This window comes from Protomyctophum parallelum (assembly GCF_964188405.1).
Source record: "Protomyctophum parallelum genome assembly, chromosome: 1".
Classification (NCBI taxonomy): Eukaryota; Metazoa; Chordata; class Actinopteri; order Myctophiformes; family Myctophidae; genus Protomyctophum; species Protomyctophum parallelum.
The window spans coordinates 18104528-18118877 of NC_139697.1; the positions used below are offsets into that span (position 1 = coordinate 18104528).

Consider the following 14350-nt stretch of genomic DNA (forward strand, 5'->3'; position numbering starts at 1 on the left):
TGCACCTTAGCAAACCACACACTAGAAAAAACTAAGTGCTTCAGTATTATATATAATATTGAAATGTATTTAAAGGAAAGCCCCCTGAAATGCATCATCTCGTTTTAGAGGGGGTCCTCGGTCACAACACAATGAATACAGTACATAGACAAATCAGTACACATGTCAACACACAACGATACACTTACAACATCAAAAACATAGAAGCTCTGCAATCCACTCAAAACACTACATCAACTGCACTGCAACACCTTAGAACATACTTATAATAGTGATAATAATAATAATAATAATAGTAATAATAATAGTAATAATAATAATAATAATAATAATAATAATAATAATAATAATAATAAAAATAAAAAGAATAATCAAGCATTAAAGTACACACCTCTCCCCCAAACAATAAAGAAATAAATCAAATCAAGATTAAAAAAACAGAAACAAATACACCTACTACTATATAAATCTGTGTTTTTGAAACAACAATTCAAAACGTTGAATATATCATTATACCATCATAAGCCTTCCTTCCTCTTCAATATATAGAAACAGTACAGTAATTGTACAAACGCGGCAACAGTACAGGATACTATCACACATATAGGATATAGCTGTGCGTGTGCGTGCGTAGCCTACAGTGTATTATTGTTGAAGATTTTAACCGTTTTACAGCCCAGCTGACAGACAAGTCAAAATGTTATTGTCAAACCTAACATTTAACAGGCGAGCTGGGACTGAAACCCATTCTTTGCAAATATGGAATTGGTTTATCGACCGTAGAAAAACACATGGTTTCAATTGGATGCTATACAAATGCTATCGGGTTTGTTAGTTTTGTTCCTGCTGGCCATCCATCGAAGACGGTCCTCCCCCCATCTTCTCATTCCTGGGTCAAGGTCAAGGTAAACTTTATTGCCCACGAGGGAAAACAATATTTGGCCATGCAGGGCTGCCCCACAGACATACAATAGAGAGTCGCAGTCCCGCCACCTCGAGAGACCCGGAAAATAATTTCCCGTACATTTCCTCATAGACTTTTCAAAAAGTATTTATTTAAAGACGTTTACGCCATGTACAAAGCCAACTCGAGTTGTGACACATCATGACAATAAACACAATGTGTTGGGCCGAACAAATCATAAATAAATCATGAAAAAAAAAAAAAAAAATGTTGTTTTTCTTCTTTGTAATAATTAGTTTGGTCCAAAATATCGTGTTTGTTGTCATGATTTGTCACAACTCGAGTTGGCTTCGTACGACGCTTAATAGGTCTTTAAATAAATATTTTTTGAAATGTCTATGGGGAAAATGCATTGGGAATTATTTCCTGGGCCTGGCGTCGTCATGAAAGGGGGCAGGACTGCGACGCTCTTTATAACATACATTGCAATAGAAATACAAGAGAGGGACAACACAACACAATGTATGCTAATCAGTAGGTCCGGGCCGGGCCTCCATGAAAAAAAAATATTATATTGAATTCGTTCATAATAATAAAAATAATAGTTCTGTTCTGTCTGTTTGTGTATTTATCTATTATGAAGATGGTGCTGACTGGCGTTTCACTTTTCACTCTGTGTAGAGTTCTCAAATTCTGCACAAACCCGACCAGGCCCGACGTTTTAGGGCCGGGTCGGGCATAAAATCTATGCTAATTAGTCGGGCCTGATCAGTTAGGGCTCAGTTAGGGCCGGGCCTATGAGACCGATGAGAACTCTAATTAAAAGGGGTGGTGGTGCTGGGCGGGGATGGAGTGACCACCTCCACCCAGCATGTCTCCACCTTCAACCAGATGGCATTAACACATTCTGGTGTTTTAAGCATTGTGTTATACTTTAGCTATTGAAAAATAGCAGATCTGCTATTTTTGAAAAATCGTGAAAATGTGGAGCAAATTTGGAATATATATTCTTTCAGAGCGAACATTTTTAACTAAAATCTTTGCTTCTGGGTGGGGGTCGGCGGCCAAATACATATCATTTATGGGGTCCTTGACATGAAATAGTTTGAGAACCAGGCACTGACATATAGAAACACAGGGTTTTTCGAGAAAACTGTCAGGATTTAGAAGACATTTGTGTAGAATCGTCCTCAGGTCGAAATGGGTTAAAAGGGGTGGTGGTTCTGGGCGGAGCTGGAGTGACCACCTCCACCCGACACGTCTCCAGGACAGCCTGCTGCCGCCGCCACCTCCTCCTCCGCCCTCAGGCACAGCTCCTGGAGGAAGTTAGCCGTCTCCGTCACCAAGTCGCTCTCGTCATCTGACAGGGAGGCACGTGGAGAGAGTGTTAGAGAGGCAAGGGGCTGAATTCCCATAAGAGGGCACTTTTGGACAAAAATAGCTGATCTACAAGCTCTCAACGCGTCGCAGCGCGACGCGTTGAGAGCTTGTAGATCAACTATTTTCGGGGCGCAACCCAGTACTCTAGCTAGTGGAGATGCGGTGTGTAACGACATGGATTTCTATCTAACGCAAAATGCTGTGTTCAAGTTCAGGACACTTTGGAGAAAAGGCAATTCTCCTAAATGCTGCCTTCAGGGCATGGCATGGAAAGGAGAGGAGGGGCATTTGCATTTCTTTCACCATGTAGTAAATATTGCATTCATGGTCTGGAAAGGGCAGTTGTTTTACAGACGCGTCAAAGGGCAGGGGCTGAAGCCCCCCTTTGATGTCTACTGTATGCCACGTCCCTGTCTGACAGGGAGGGAGCAGAGAATGACAGACAGAGACACTGCTGTTACTAAACACTAGGTGGCACTGCCGCACTCTGAACCAGGCGTTCTGAAATATTTCCATGTCAAAGACTATAGGACCCCAATTTGGCCCCACGCCCACGGTCCCCGTCTGAAAAGATGTTGTTGCCGGAGAGAGACGCTCATAAGAAGCTTAACAAACTTGTAGATCTGCTACTTTTGAAAGATCGTGAAAATGTGGCCCAAATCTTTGAATACATATTAACACTTTTAACTCAAATCTTTGCTTTGGTTTGCTATGGTATAAAGGTGGTGCTATCTATGGTATAAAGCAAAAATAATCCAGTGTATAGATATACTATTTAATGTAAACTCCAAATCTGATCTTTTCAAATCATACAGCTCTAGCTCCAGATTCAATATTTTATCGTGCTGAGTAAAAAATAAATAAAAGCACTAGCACAGAGAGATGGAAGAGATGACATGATGAGCACCTTTAAGTTCTTTCAGCCTCGGGGAGTCCTTCTCTTGGCTGACCGTCTTCTGAAGGGACCTGCAGATCTTTCTGTGGGTGAACCAGTGGAGCCTCTGACAGGTCAAGCTACAGTATGTCATCTTCAAGACAGAAGCAAACAAAAGGGTCAAAACATTGTCATTTATTTATTAAACTGATTTTAGGATTTCTTAACCCATTTATGCCTGACGTGGGAAAAAACAAGTCTTCTAAATCCTGACAGTTTATCCTGACAGAAATACCTCATGTTTCTATATCACCGGTGCTCAATATTTCATGTCAAGGACCCCAAACATGACATGTAATTGGCCGCCGACCCCCATCTGAAAATATGTTGTTCCAGGAACCCCCCCAGAAGCAAAGATTCTAGTTAAAAACGTTTGCTCTGAAAGAATATGATATAGAAAGATGTGCGCCACATTTTCACGATTTTTCCAAAAATGTGCCGCGCTACGAGCTTGTAGATCTGCTATTTTTCCATAGCTAAAGTATAACATAATGCTTAAAATACCAAAAGGGGTTCTCTTCCTGAATTCTTGCATAAATTATCGAGCAAACTTTCTGAGACATTTCCTTACTGTTCTGCAGAGGGAGCATCTCTTGTCGGCGCCTCTCTCGCCACACGTGGCACAGTACTCCGCGTCCACAAAGGCCATCTGACCGGTCAGGGCTTGGGTCAGCACGGAGACGGCCGTCGGGTCAGTGCCCTGGTGGAAAACCAGAGTGGAATTATATTGTCTCACGGGGGTTTTGCACATGGCGCGTCGTCGAGACCAACTGGTGTACATTAAAACAGGCTCAAACAATTGTCAGTGATGTTACCCATGTTTTAAATGCCGAGTTTGTACTTCTTCCCTCTGGGAGAAGATACAAAGAACCAAAGTGGAAGTACATCAGATTTAAAAAAAGAAAATTGTATCAGCATCAACTAAGATGCTGAACGAGGCTCTGAAACAGCGGTAACTACGTGAGGCTAGATTATCCACATCATGTGTGCATTTGTGTAATGTTGTGTCTTCCTCTGTAACGTATTTTTGTTGTCATTGATGTTTTATGTGTGGCTGTAGCTGGTAGCTTGTAGGTCTGCTATTTTTGAAAATTTGTGAAAAATGTGGCCCAAAATGTTTGAATATATTATTTTGGGGGGTCCCTGGAACAACATATTGTCAGATGGGGGTCGGCGGCCAAATACATATAATTCTAGGGGTCCTTGACATTAAATAGTTTGAGAACCACTGACATAGAAACATAGGGTTCTTCAGAAAACTGTCAAAATGGGTTAAAAAGAAACATAACCATGGAATCTAAATAATATAATAGCTTAATAGGTAGTTTATCCAGACATTAGAAAATGTATAATAAGCATAACACTAAATCATGAGAAGAAATGGATTCTCCATGATGCTGCTGGCCCCAAAACAATGGGGAAGAAAAACATCAGGAAAAATGTAACTCTTTGAATGCAGACAAATATTGAACAATACTATAGGTAGTGAGAAAAGGCGTTTTGAGTTAAGAGTGCTTACAATGCAGCCTGAGGAAGACGTTTAGTTCTTGATTATGAATTAATTAATTTTTAAAAGCCCCATATCTTATATTCACTCCTATACTGCGATTCAATTGCACAAAGTACACACTTACTATTTCCACCGGTGCAACACTTTTCATCAGCTGCTGAAGTAGAGTGCCCTCACAGTACGGAAAGGTCTTGATACAATCCCTGATGAACTTCTCCTGGTACTGTGGAAAGCCATCGCTGTCCCTGCCCCTTAGCAGACTATGACATTAGGCATATAAATCAATTAAAAGGAGAATTATCTATACACATCTTCATTGTGCACTTATCGGATCAAATGTCATTCAACAAGAATTGTGAGGTTTTTGCATGCGCAGTACGAGAATAGGCGTATATAGGTCCTTTTTGTCTTGCTGCTCAATTTACAATTATAATTTAGGCCTTTTGCAGGTAGTCTTAAGCCTAGTTTATGCTTCGTTGTAAATAATAGCACATCTACAAAGCTCACAACGTGTAACACCGGTGATGTGTTTTGAGCTTGTAGGTTGCCTATTTTTGTGATGAAGTATGAATTGGGATTTATCCAGAGCAATAAATTGTAAGATAAACGTAGTCCCCAGTCTACTTTTACAGTCTACCAGTGACACAGTAAGCAGTCAAGTAAATAGAGTGTAAAGAAAACCAAGTAACTAAGTAAAACAAAGTAACTGCAGGATAGCAGGTAAGAATATGTTGCTAAATTGACCACTTAAGCCTTGTATACTTATACAAATAGCAAATAGATGTGTTGTAACTTGTATGTTTGTAGATCTGCTATTTTCGCAGAATGTGTGCTCCAGAATAGGGATGCTAGAGTACAAAACTACGTCTGTGAACAAGTAAACAACAAACATGAGCGTGTTTGATAGAAGCCTATAGCTCTGGTCCATAATGCCGTTGCATGTAGATCTACTGTTTGTTACCGATGACTTCCAGGGCTCGCATGAATGCGTTGTTTTTACTTACGCTAAAGACGAGAGTCTTTAGCGTAAATAAAAAGAACGTTTATTCTACTCACCAATACAAAGGCGGGTTGTGGTGTCATTAGAAAGACTATACTTTCCTTAGTGGAAGCACTCTGAGCCCCTCACCACAAGAACAAAACAAAAAAGGGATGTATAACTGTCAGAGGGGTGAATCTGTGGAACGGCCTGGACAATGTACTAAAAAGGTGCAGTTCAATCTATACATTTAAAATAATGTATAAATCAAAAATAATAGATAAGTATAAAACATTAACAATATAGTTTGCCACCTTTAAACCATAACTTATTAACCCATTAAGATATAGAAATGCTAAAACTGTAGAATAACCTTTATTTTCATGTGCAATTGTGAATTCTGAGTGATCAAATTTGTGTTCTCTTCTCTTTCTTTTTGGTCTAAATACTAAGATATAATGATCAAATGAAATCAATGCAATGTTCATTCTATGACCAAAAATAAACTGAACTGAAATAAAAGGTACTTTTTTGGCCAAAAAGGGATCTGTTTTCCACTGCGCCCTCTACCGATAATTATTGCCAAGAGAAAACCTTCATGGAGAATATTTTTCCTCCAGTAAAGAACAATCCCTTTCTGGCCATAAAGTACCTTTTATACGTGTGGTGGTGGGGGGGCTCAGAGTGCTTTGATACTCACCTTTGTATTGGTGAGTACCAAAAGCGTTCTTTTTATGGTCTGCAGTCATGCGAGCCCCGGAAGTCACCGCTAACATAGCTCTAAAATGCAACGGCATTAGAGCTGTATGGACCAGAGCTAACAGAAGCCCAACCTGTAGACCAGTGCGTCCAGTTGCTGGTCATGGTCGTGGAGGTACTCCAGGCACTTGTGCAGAACGCAGCCGATGTAGTGCATCTTCATGGCGAGCACCTCCTTCATGTCCTGCTGCTGCACACACTGCTCACAGAGGAGCTCCATGACGCCGCAGCACTTCTCCAGGGCCGCCTCGTCCTGCAGCAGCACGGGGTTCTCCTTCACCAGCATCACCATCTGACACGTATGGCAGCATGCAGCACGCAGGGCCCACCGTGCACCGTGCGGAAAACGCATATTATATTATGTTTGACGGGATATATATAGAGCACCGAAGTCCTGACGTCACTCTCAGTAGAGGGCGCCAGTCCACAGGTTTGTGTACTTTTTATTGTCTCCACCAGGCCGAAGGCATGGGGAGAGAGTACAGTATGTTTTGCACTCCGTCCGTGTGTGTGTGTGTGTCCGTCCGTCCTACCTTCCTTCCTTCCGTCCGTCCGTCCGTTACCAGCTAATCTCCGGCACCGTTGGCCTGATCCATGCCAAACCTTGCACACACACTCCCTGGATGCCAACGACGAACCTCTGCCTCAAATATTCCTCAACGACCTGTTATAGCCACCATGAGGCCGATTTCTGTAGATTACTCGTACACATTTTATCCATGACATCACTCAATTCAGTATACACTATCTCCATAGTCATGTGATCAACGCGGATCTGCACAATTTCCCATCTTCCATCCTGATTGGCTAAGATTGGCTTCCAAAGCTCACATGATTGGTCCGTTTCGAACAAAATGCCACAAATCACAAACGCAGTGTGCAATATCCGTGAATTTATGCACGCACATTTCCACTAGGCCGAGGATGACATGCCACTCATTTCTTTCCAAATCAGCCTCACGGTGGCGCTATAACAGGGCAATCCCTGTTTTTACCTATAACTGCATCGATATGTATACAACTTATGTATGTGCACTCCCTAGAGGCCATGGAAAATAAATTTCCCTGCATCCCTCCACATCTGCCGGTTATAGCGCCACCATGAGGCCGATTTCTGGAAAACACATTGTTTATGTTAGTCGCACAGATTTCATCCAAATCTCATGCAAATCGGTACACATGATCTCTGTAGTCATGTGAGTCAAGACGAGTCTGTTGGATTTCTTAGATTCTACACTGATTGCCTTCCAAAGTTTTCAGGAGTAGCCCATTTTGTACAAAATGCTGCACATGTCCTGCTCATCCAGAATTCTATCCTCAGAGATGCTATGAGTGATCTGGATCTGCATTTCTTCAACAAAATGAAGAAAATTGTTGCAAAATACAAAAACAAAAAAATATATTACTCCTAAACATTTTGCCAAACATCACACACACACTCCTATCCTCCTGGTGGAGACCTGTGCCCAGAAGGGCACTTTTTCTAGTTTGCATTGAAATCCCCATTTTTTTTATCTGTGTTTGAAAAATAAACCGATCATCCCAGTCTTTTCATTCATATGGATATGAAGCATCAACTGAGGGTGGAAATGTACAAATTTACCCAAAGAATAACAAAATAAGCGTTAGAAACGAGTCAAACAACCCAGAGACTATACATTTCCAGGTAGGCGTCGTGGCTGCAGCTGCCCGTCGCACAACAGAAACTGACATGTTAGTTTCATTTAGTTTTAGTCACATTTTAGTCAACTGGAATGTTTTAGTGTTATTCTAGTTTTAGTCGACTAAATCTACAGTTGATTTAGTCGACTAAAATGTATTTTGGCGGGCCTTGATGCCGTAATGACAGATTTTTTTGCTGAAAATAGCAGATCTACAAGCTCACAACTTATCGCACTGTGAGCTTGTAGATCTGCTATTTTCAGCATGCAACCAAGTGTAAAATGACTTATACTGGATCTCTTGTCCACTAGTCCCTTCCTAACATTTTAGTCTAGTTTTTAGCTGTTGACGAAATTGTCAATACATAGTAGTCTAGTCTAGTCTTAGTTTTAGTCATCATAGCTTAGTTTTCATTTAGTTTCCATTTAGTTTTCGTTAGTGAAAAAAGGTAGTCGACGAACATTTTTCGTCTCAGTTTTAGTCGACAAAGACAACACTGGTGTAGATCTATTTGCGCAATTATGGAAATTGTTGACAAGTTTGTAAAAGTTTGGCATCAAGGTCCGCCAGAATACATTTTAGTCGACTAAATCAACTGTAGATTTAGTCGACTAAAGTCGTATGACATTTAGTCGACTAAAACTAGACTAACACTAAATTGGCTGCCTGCAAAAACAACACTGTTGCGCACGAGTACAGAGTAAGACACACACAGACAGACAGGCAGATAAGACTAACTAGACAGCTCGCCAGCACGCGGTAAAAAATACATTTGTAAATGTTCTGCCTATGAACAGGCGCCCCCCCACCTTGACAGGATTGAGGTTGGTGGTCATAATGATCTTGTAAAGGGGTCCTGCCAGTTTGGGAGGCAGCATGGCTTCAGTCTCCGGACCCTGGGGTCTGGTGTAGTGGTCCAGCCTGGCCCGAGAGAAGTAGTTGTTGATCAAAGTGACACAGTCATGCTGGCCTGGAAGAATCAAGGTCAAAGTCAGAAGACATGACAGTCTAGACCATTCTCGGGGGCGGGAACCCCTTTTGGTGTTTTAAAGCATTTATGTTATACTTTAGCTGTTGAAAAATAGCAGATCTACAAGCTCATAGATCTACGAGCTTCTCTAGGTCTACTATTTTTGAAAAATCGTGACAATGTGTCGCAAATCTTCGAATATACCGTATATTATTTCAGAGTGAACATTTTAACTCAAATATTTGAATATATATTATTTCAGAGTGAACATTTTTAACTCAAAGCTTTGCTTCTGGGCGGGGGGGTTCCTGCATGGAGCAACATATTTCCAGATGGGGGTCGGCCACCAATTGCATGTATTTTGGGGGTCCTTGACATGAACATGTATGAGAATGACGTAGGGTTTTTCAAGAAAACTGTCGGATTTAGAAGACATTATGTGGAATCGTCCTAATTGGGTTAGACCAGGGGTGCTCAAAAGGTAGATTGTGATCTACCAGATCACAAAGGCTGTGCAGGTAGATCACATGACCTGCCCCTAAATATATATAAATATATATATAATTTAAAATGCCACCTGCCACTTGAATTAAGGTGACTTGATTGATTGACATCAAAATGTGCCTGTCAGCTCAAACCCACAATGCAAGACTTTGTTTTCAAGAGTGTTACACACTGACATCAGTATACAGTTATATATATTTTAAACTCCTCCTCCCCTCTATTCCTCAAGTGCGCCGCTAGGTACAATTTTAAACAATTTTCAGCCATGGGATAATACTGTTTTTGGGTGGGTAGATCTTGTTGATCTACCCACCATCTATATACGAGCTTGTAGATGTGCTATTTTTGTGAAAATGTGGCGCAAATCTTTGAATATATATTCTTTCGGAGCCAACGTTTTTAACTCAAATCTTTGCTTCTGGGGGAAGACCAGAAGCTGGAACAATATATTTCCAGATGGGGGTCCGCCGCCAAATACAGATAATTCCGGGGGTCCTCAAAAATGTTTGAGAACCACCATTGACAATAGAAACAATAGGGTTTTTCAGAAAACTGTTAGAATTCACCAGCTCAGTGGCCTTGTGGTTAGAGTGTCCGCCCTGAGACTGAGAGGTCGGGGTTCAATCCCTGGCCGGGTAATACCAAAAAAAAAATGGGACCCATTAATGGGATTAATGGGACCCAGTGCCTCCCTGCTTGACACTCGGCATCAAGGGTTGGATTGGGGGTAAGTCCCTGCGACATACTAACGTCATGTCCAGGGGGTGTACTTACATCAAGTGCCTCACGCTACAGAAACAGGAGATAGGCTCCTGCCCTATGGGCCTCATGGCTCGGCAAGGCTACTTACTTACTGACAATAAAACCAGAATTCAGAAGCCTTTTTTATAATCAACCTCAGTCCAAACCCCCCCCCCATCCTTACCCACAAAAGCTGCCATCTGAGCAGCCGTGCGCCCCACAGAGTTCACCTGGCCCGTTTCTGCTCCTGCATTCAGGAGCATGCTGGTGACGTCACTCTTTCCTGTGGAGGTCAAACATGAAGTGTTGTTTTTGGCAGCAAATTTCGATTTTAGTTTTAGTCATAGTTTCTTGAATAGTTTTCATTTAGTTTTAGGTCACATTTTAGTCACCTGGAATGTTTTAGTGTTGGTCTAGTTTTAGTCGACTAAATGTTGTGAGATTTTAGTCGACTAAATTGTATTTTGGCGGGCCTTGATGCCGTCGTAATGAAAATTACGACGGCAAATAGCAGATCTAGATCTGCTATTTTCAGCATGCAACCGATTGTAAAATGACTGGATCTCTTGTCCACTAGTCCCTTCCTAACATTCTAGTTTTTATTTGTTGACGAAATTGCCAATATATTTAGTCTGAGTTTTAGTCATCATAGCTTAGTTTTCATTTAGTTTTCATCAGTGGAAAAAGGTAGTCGACGAACATTTTTTCGTCGACGAAAACAACACTGTGGTCAAATCAAATATACATCATCAAAGATGGCGTCGCTGTCGTCAGGCAGACGTACAGCGTTTGTGTCCAAATTCTGACAAACCATTACTTTTCAGGAAACCTTACTTTTCAGGAAATGACGGGGGGAAAAAACCGTTCCAGCGGATCCAGTGTAGTTTTTATTTAGTCACTTGGTAATACTTTTCGTTGGTTAAATCCCATAGACGCACTTGACGGTAACTATTTTAAGAATGTCTGGTGGGGTGAAATGAACACTGGATATACTGGACACTGGACACTGTAATATCTGGACATTTGACTGTAGTAGGCAGACCCACCTGAGAGAGCAGCAAACATGAGGGCGGTGTATCCATATTCGTGTTGGTTACAGTTGACGTTGGCTCCATGTTGCAGCAGCAGGCCACACATGCCGGCCTCACCCTTACACGCTGCATGCATCAACGGTGTCATTCCATGCTGTATGTATAGGAAAGAGAGGCAATTTATCTATGAGGGTCATTTGCCTCATACTGTATTATGTTCACAGGAAAAAGAAAAGAAAAAAACGTTCGCTCTGAAAGAATATATATTCAAAGATTTGTGCCGCATTTTTACGATTTTTCAAAAATAGCAGACCTACAAGCGCTCTAAACTAAAGGATAACATAATGCTTAGTTAAAACACCAAAAGGGGTTCCCGCCCAGGATCGGTTAACCACAGGAACCCTAATGTCTGTATTCTGGGCACATTTGTCAAAAGGGTTAGGACGCACGCACGCACGTACACACGCACACGCACGCACACCATCTGATCTTGACAGACTGGAAAGTAAACACTTATGGACTCACGGTGTGTTACGTCTAGTGGCATGATGCTATTATCTATATCTATAGCCTACCTTGAAGGGCTGTCACCTCCATGTGTCTCAGAAACAATAAAGAAGAACATTGGGCTTTTTTATAACCGTTGTTGTGAACTTGTTAACGTTTGGCTTTATCCTTCCCATGAGTGTGTATAGTGCTAAATCACATGTAGTGCTAAATTGAATCAGGCCAAAAGATGCATATACTTACCGGTAGTTGACTGGATTCCCCCTGAGCTCTGTACTAGGCCCTCTCCTGTTTTGTCTCTACACTAAATACCGGATCTTTGCCAAAAGAAATAGCCAATCGCATGTTCTGAACTTGTAGTTCTGCTATTTTTGCCAAATGTCATTTGCCCCCAGAATAGGGACACAAGTGTATAATCAAATATATATATATATTTTTTTGTTTTACAAGACTTGTCAAAGTTATGAATATTATACATATATATACCTCATCCAGGCAGTCCACCTGCACATCTGTCCTCGCCAACAACATGTCTGCCTCCTGCAGATCATCTACACATGAACAGAATCAATGTCAAGAAGAACACTCAGAGGACATTCTTCTCCCAAAAAGGTTCATGTTGGGGTTTGGGATATTAAGGCAGGGCTTCTCAACCCTATTCTGCAGGGGCCCACGTCAAAAAATATGACCGCTTATTTAATGCTTATTAAGCCTTTCGGCTGCCGTAAAGTGGTCAGATGTGTGGGCTGCATGCATGCATTCTCCGACCATGTTTATTTTAATGATAAATCAATATTGTGTTCTGGCTATAGGATCAATGGAGTTTTTGTATTGAGTTGTGCTTTAAATGTACTGTAATTCTGCAAACTTTTAATAAATACTTCAATCAATCAATCAATCAATCAATCAATCAATCAATCAACATAGTTCCTATTCATCAATATCATAATGAAAACAATGTTTTCAAGGATTCAACATATACTGTGTGTTTAATGCATAATAAATGATTGATATACACGGCTGTTTTAATACGGTAATTATTCTCGTTCAAATCACTCTGAATAAATCCAAAACCAACCATTCTTTACCAAAATTGTAGCCATGCGTGCGTGCGTGTATGTATGTATAACACAGTGAAATGTATTCTACAATATGTATGTGTGTATATATGTGTGTATATTTCATCGATATTGAAATTGAATGGTTGACATTTTATCTACCATATAAATGTAACCATAAAGAAAAGTACATACCTGCAGCTATAGTTTGTAGAAGCTTCCACTCAGACGCAGAGAGATCTCCCTTCTTTGACGCGGCAGCCATAAGCCTGTTTTTTATCAGATGTTTAGTTTGACCGTGTTTTCTCTGAGGAGGTGACAATAGTTTGATCTGTAAAGTAAGGCTGGTGGAGTTTAGTTTAAAGCTGCTGGCACTGCATGGGATAAAACAATCACTGGAATATACCATTATAAAGACCACAGGGGGGGGGGGGGGCATTGGTGCAGTCCGACTTAACTGATAAAATAATTATACACTTTTGAACTTGCCGATTGATTACATTTCACACGCTTGTATATTCATTTTAAACACATTGTGGTGTAATGTTTTCTTGGGTGTTAAATGTAGACTATGGTTTTATATCATATCAGACCCCCCCCCCAGTCAGGTAATAACCTACAACAATGACTAGACTATAACAGCTAACATGTCCATCTGGGCCCAATTGACATGGGCTATGGGCATGGGTTCCAAGTGGGCCGTGCACCCAGTTTTCACAAAGGGCCCACCCGTGTTAGCCCATATGGGCTTACGTGGGTTTCTAACTGGATCTTAGGTGGTATCCAAATGGGCCATTTTATTTCAGAACCATGTGTGTGCGCCACCTGTGTTTGCCTATATGGGTTTGAACTGGGATCTGATTGGGCCTTAAGTGGGTACCAGCTGGGCGAATTATATGTGACCCATGTAGGCCACACTTGTGTCCGCCCTCATTGTCTTCCGTCCTGTTTCTGTTGTCACCTGCTGTCGATTGTTCATTCCTACGGATAGGATGCAGTGCGCCACATTGGCGGTGTTTCCAGTTTTCTGTAGTAGTTTCTTCAAGTGTTCAAACTTTATGACTGGATAGCACTCGATCTGTAGAGTCCTACATTACTATCTCCTACGATCAAGGGTTAGGGCACTGTAGCATGCTGTTTTTCATCATTTTTGAGGACGAAAATCACTCCGACACCATGGACTGTAGCCCATGGTCTGGAAGTGATTTTTTTTCTTTTTTCAAATCCTCGTTTTTCATCGTTTTTGACCATGGATTATAGCCGGTTTAGGGTTAGGTTCCACGGGCTAATAAAGAGTAAATTCGGGGGTCCTTGACAAGAAAAAGTTTGGGAACCACTGTTGTAGAGGGTCTGTAGCAGGGGTGTCAAACTCATTTTGGGGCAAGGGCCACATTGCCCGAAAGGTGACTTA

General features: G+C 41.3%; 1 protein-coding gene across 1 annotated transcript; it reads right to left on the reverse strand.

The window, feature by feature from the left end:
• Window positions 1–2109: 2109 nt before the first annotated feature.
• LOC310861355 (ankyrin repeat and MYND domain-containing protein 2-like) lies at window positions 2110–13204 on the reverse strand (the record flags this gene model as incomplete). The annotated part of the gene is made up of 10 exons (XM_083768773.1): window positions 2110–2264; window positions 3192–3312; window positions 3790–3918; window positions 4853–4988; window positions 6541–6758; window positions 8938–9098; window positions 10528–10626; window positions 11390–11528; window positions 12368–12432; window positions 13135–13204. 10 exons carry the CDS (start codon window positions 13202–13204, stop codon window positions 2110–2112), a joined length of 1293 nt encoding a protein of 430 aa, XP_083624899.1.
• Between the last annotated feature and the right edge of the window lie 1146 nt (window positions 13205–14350).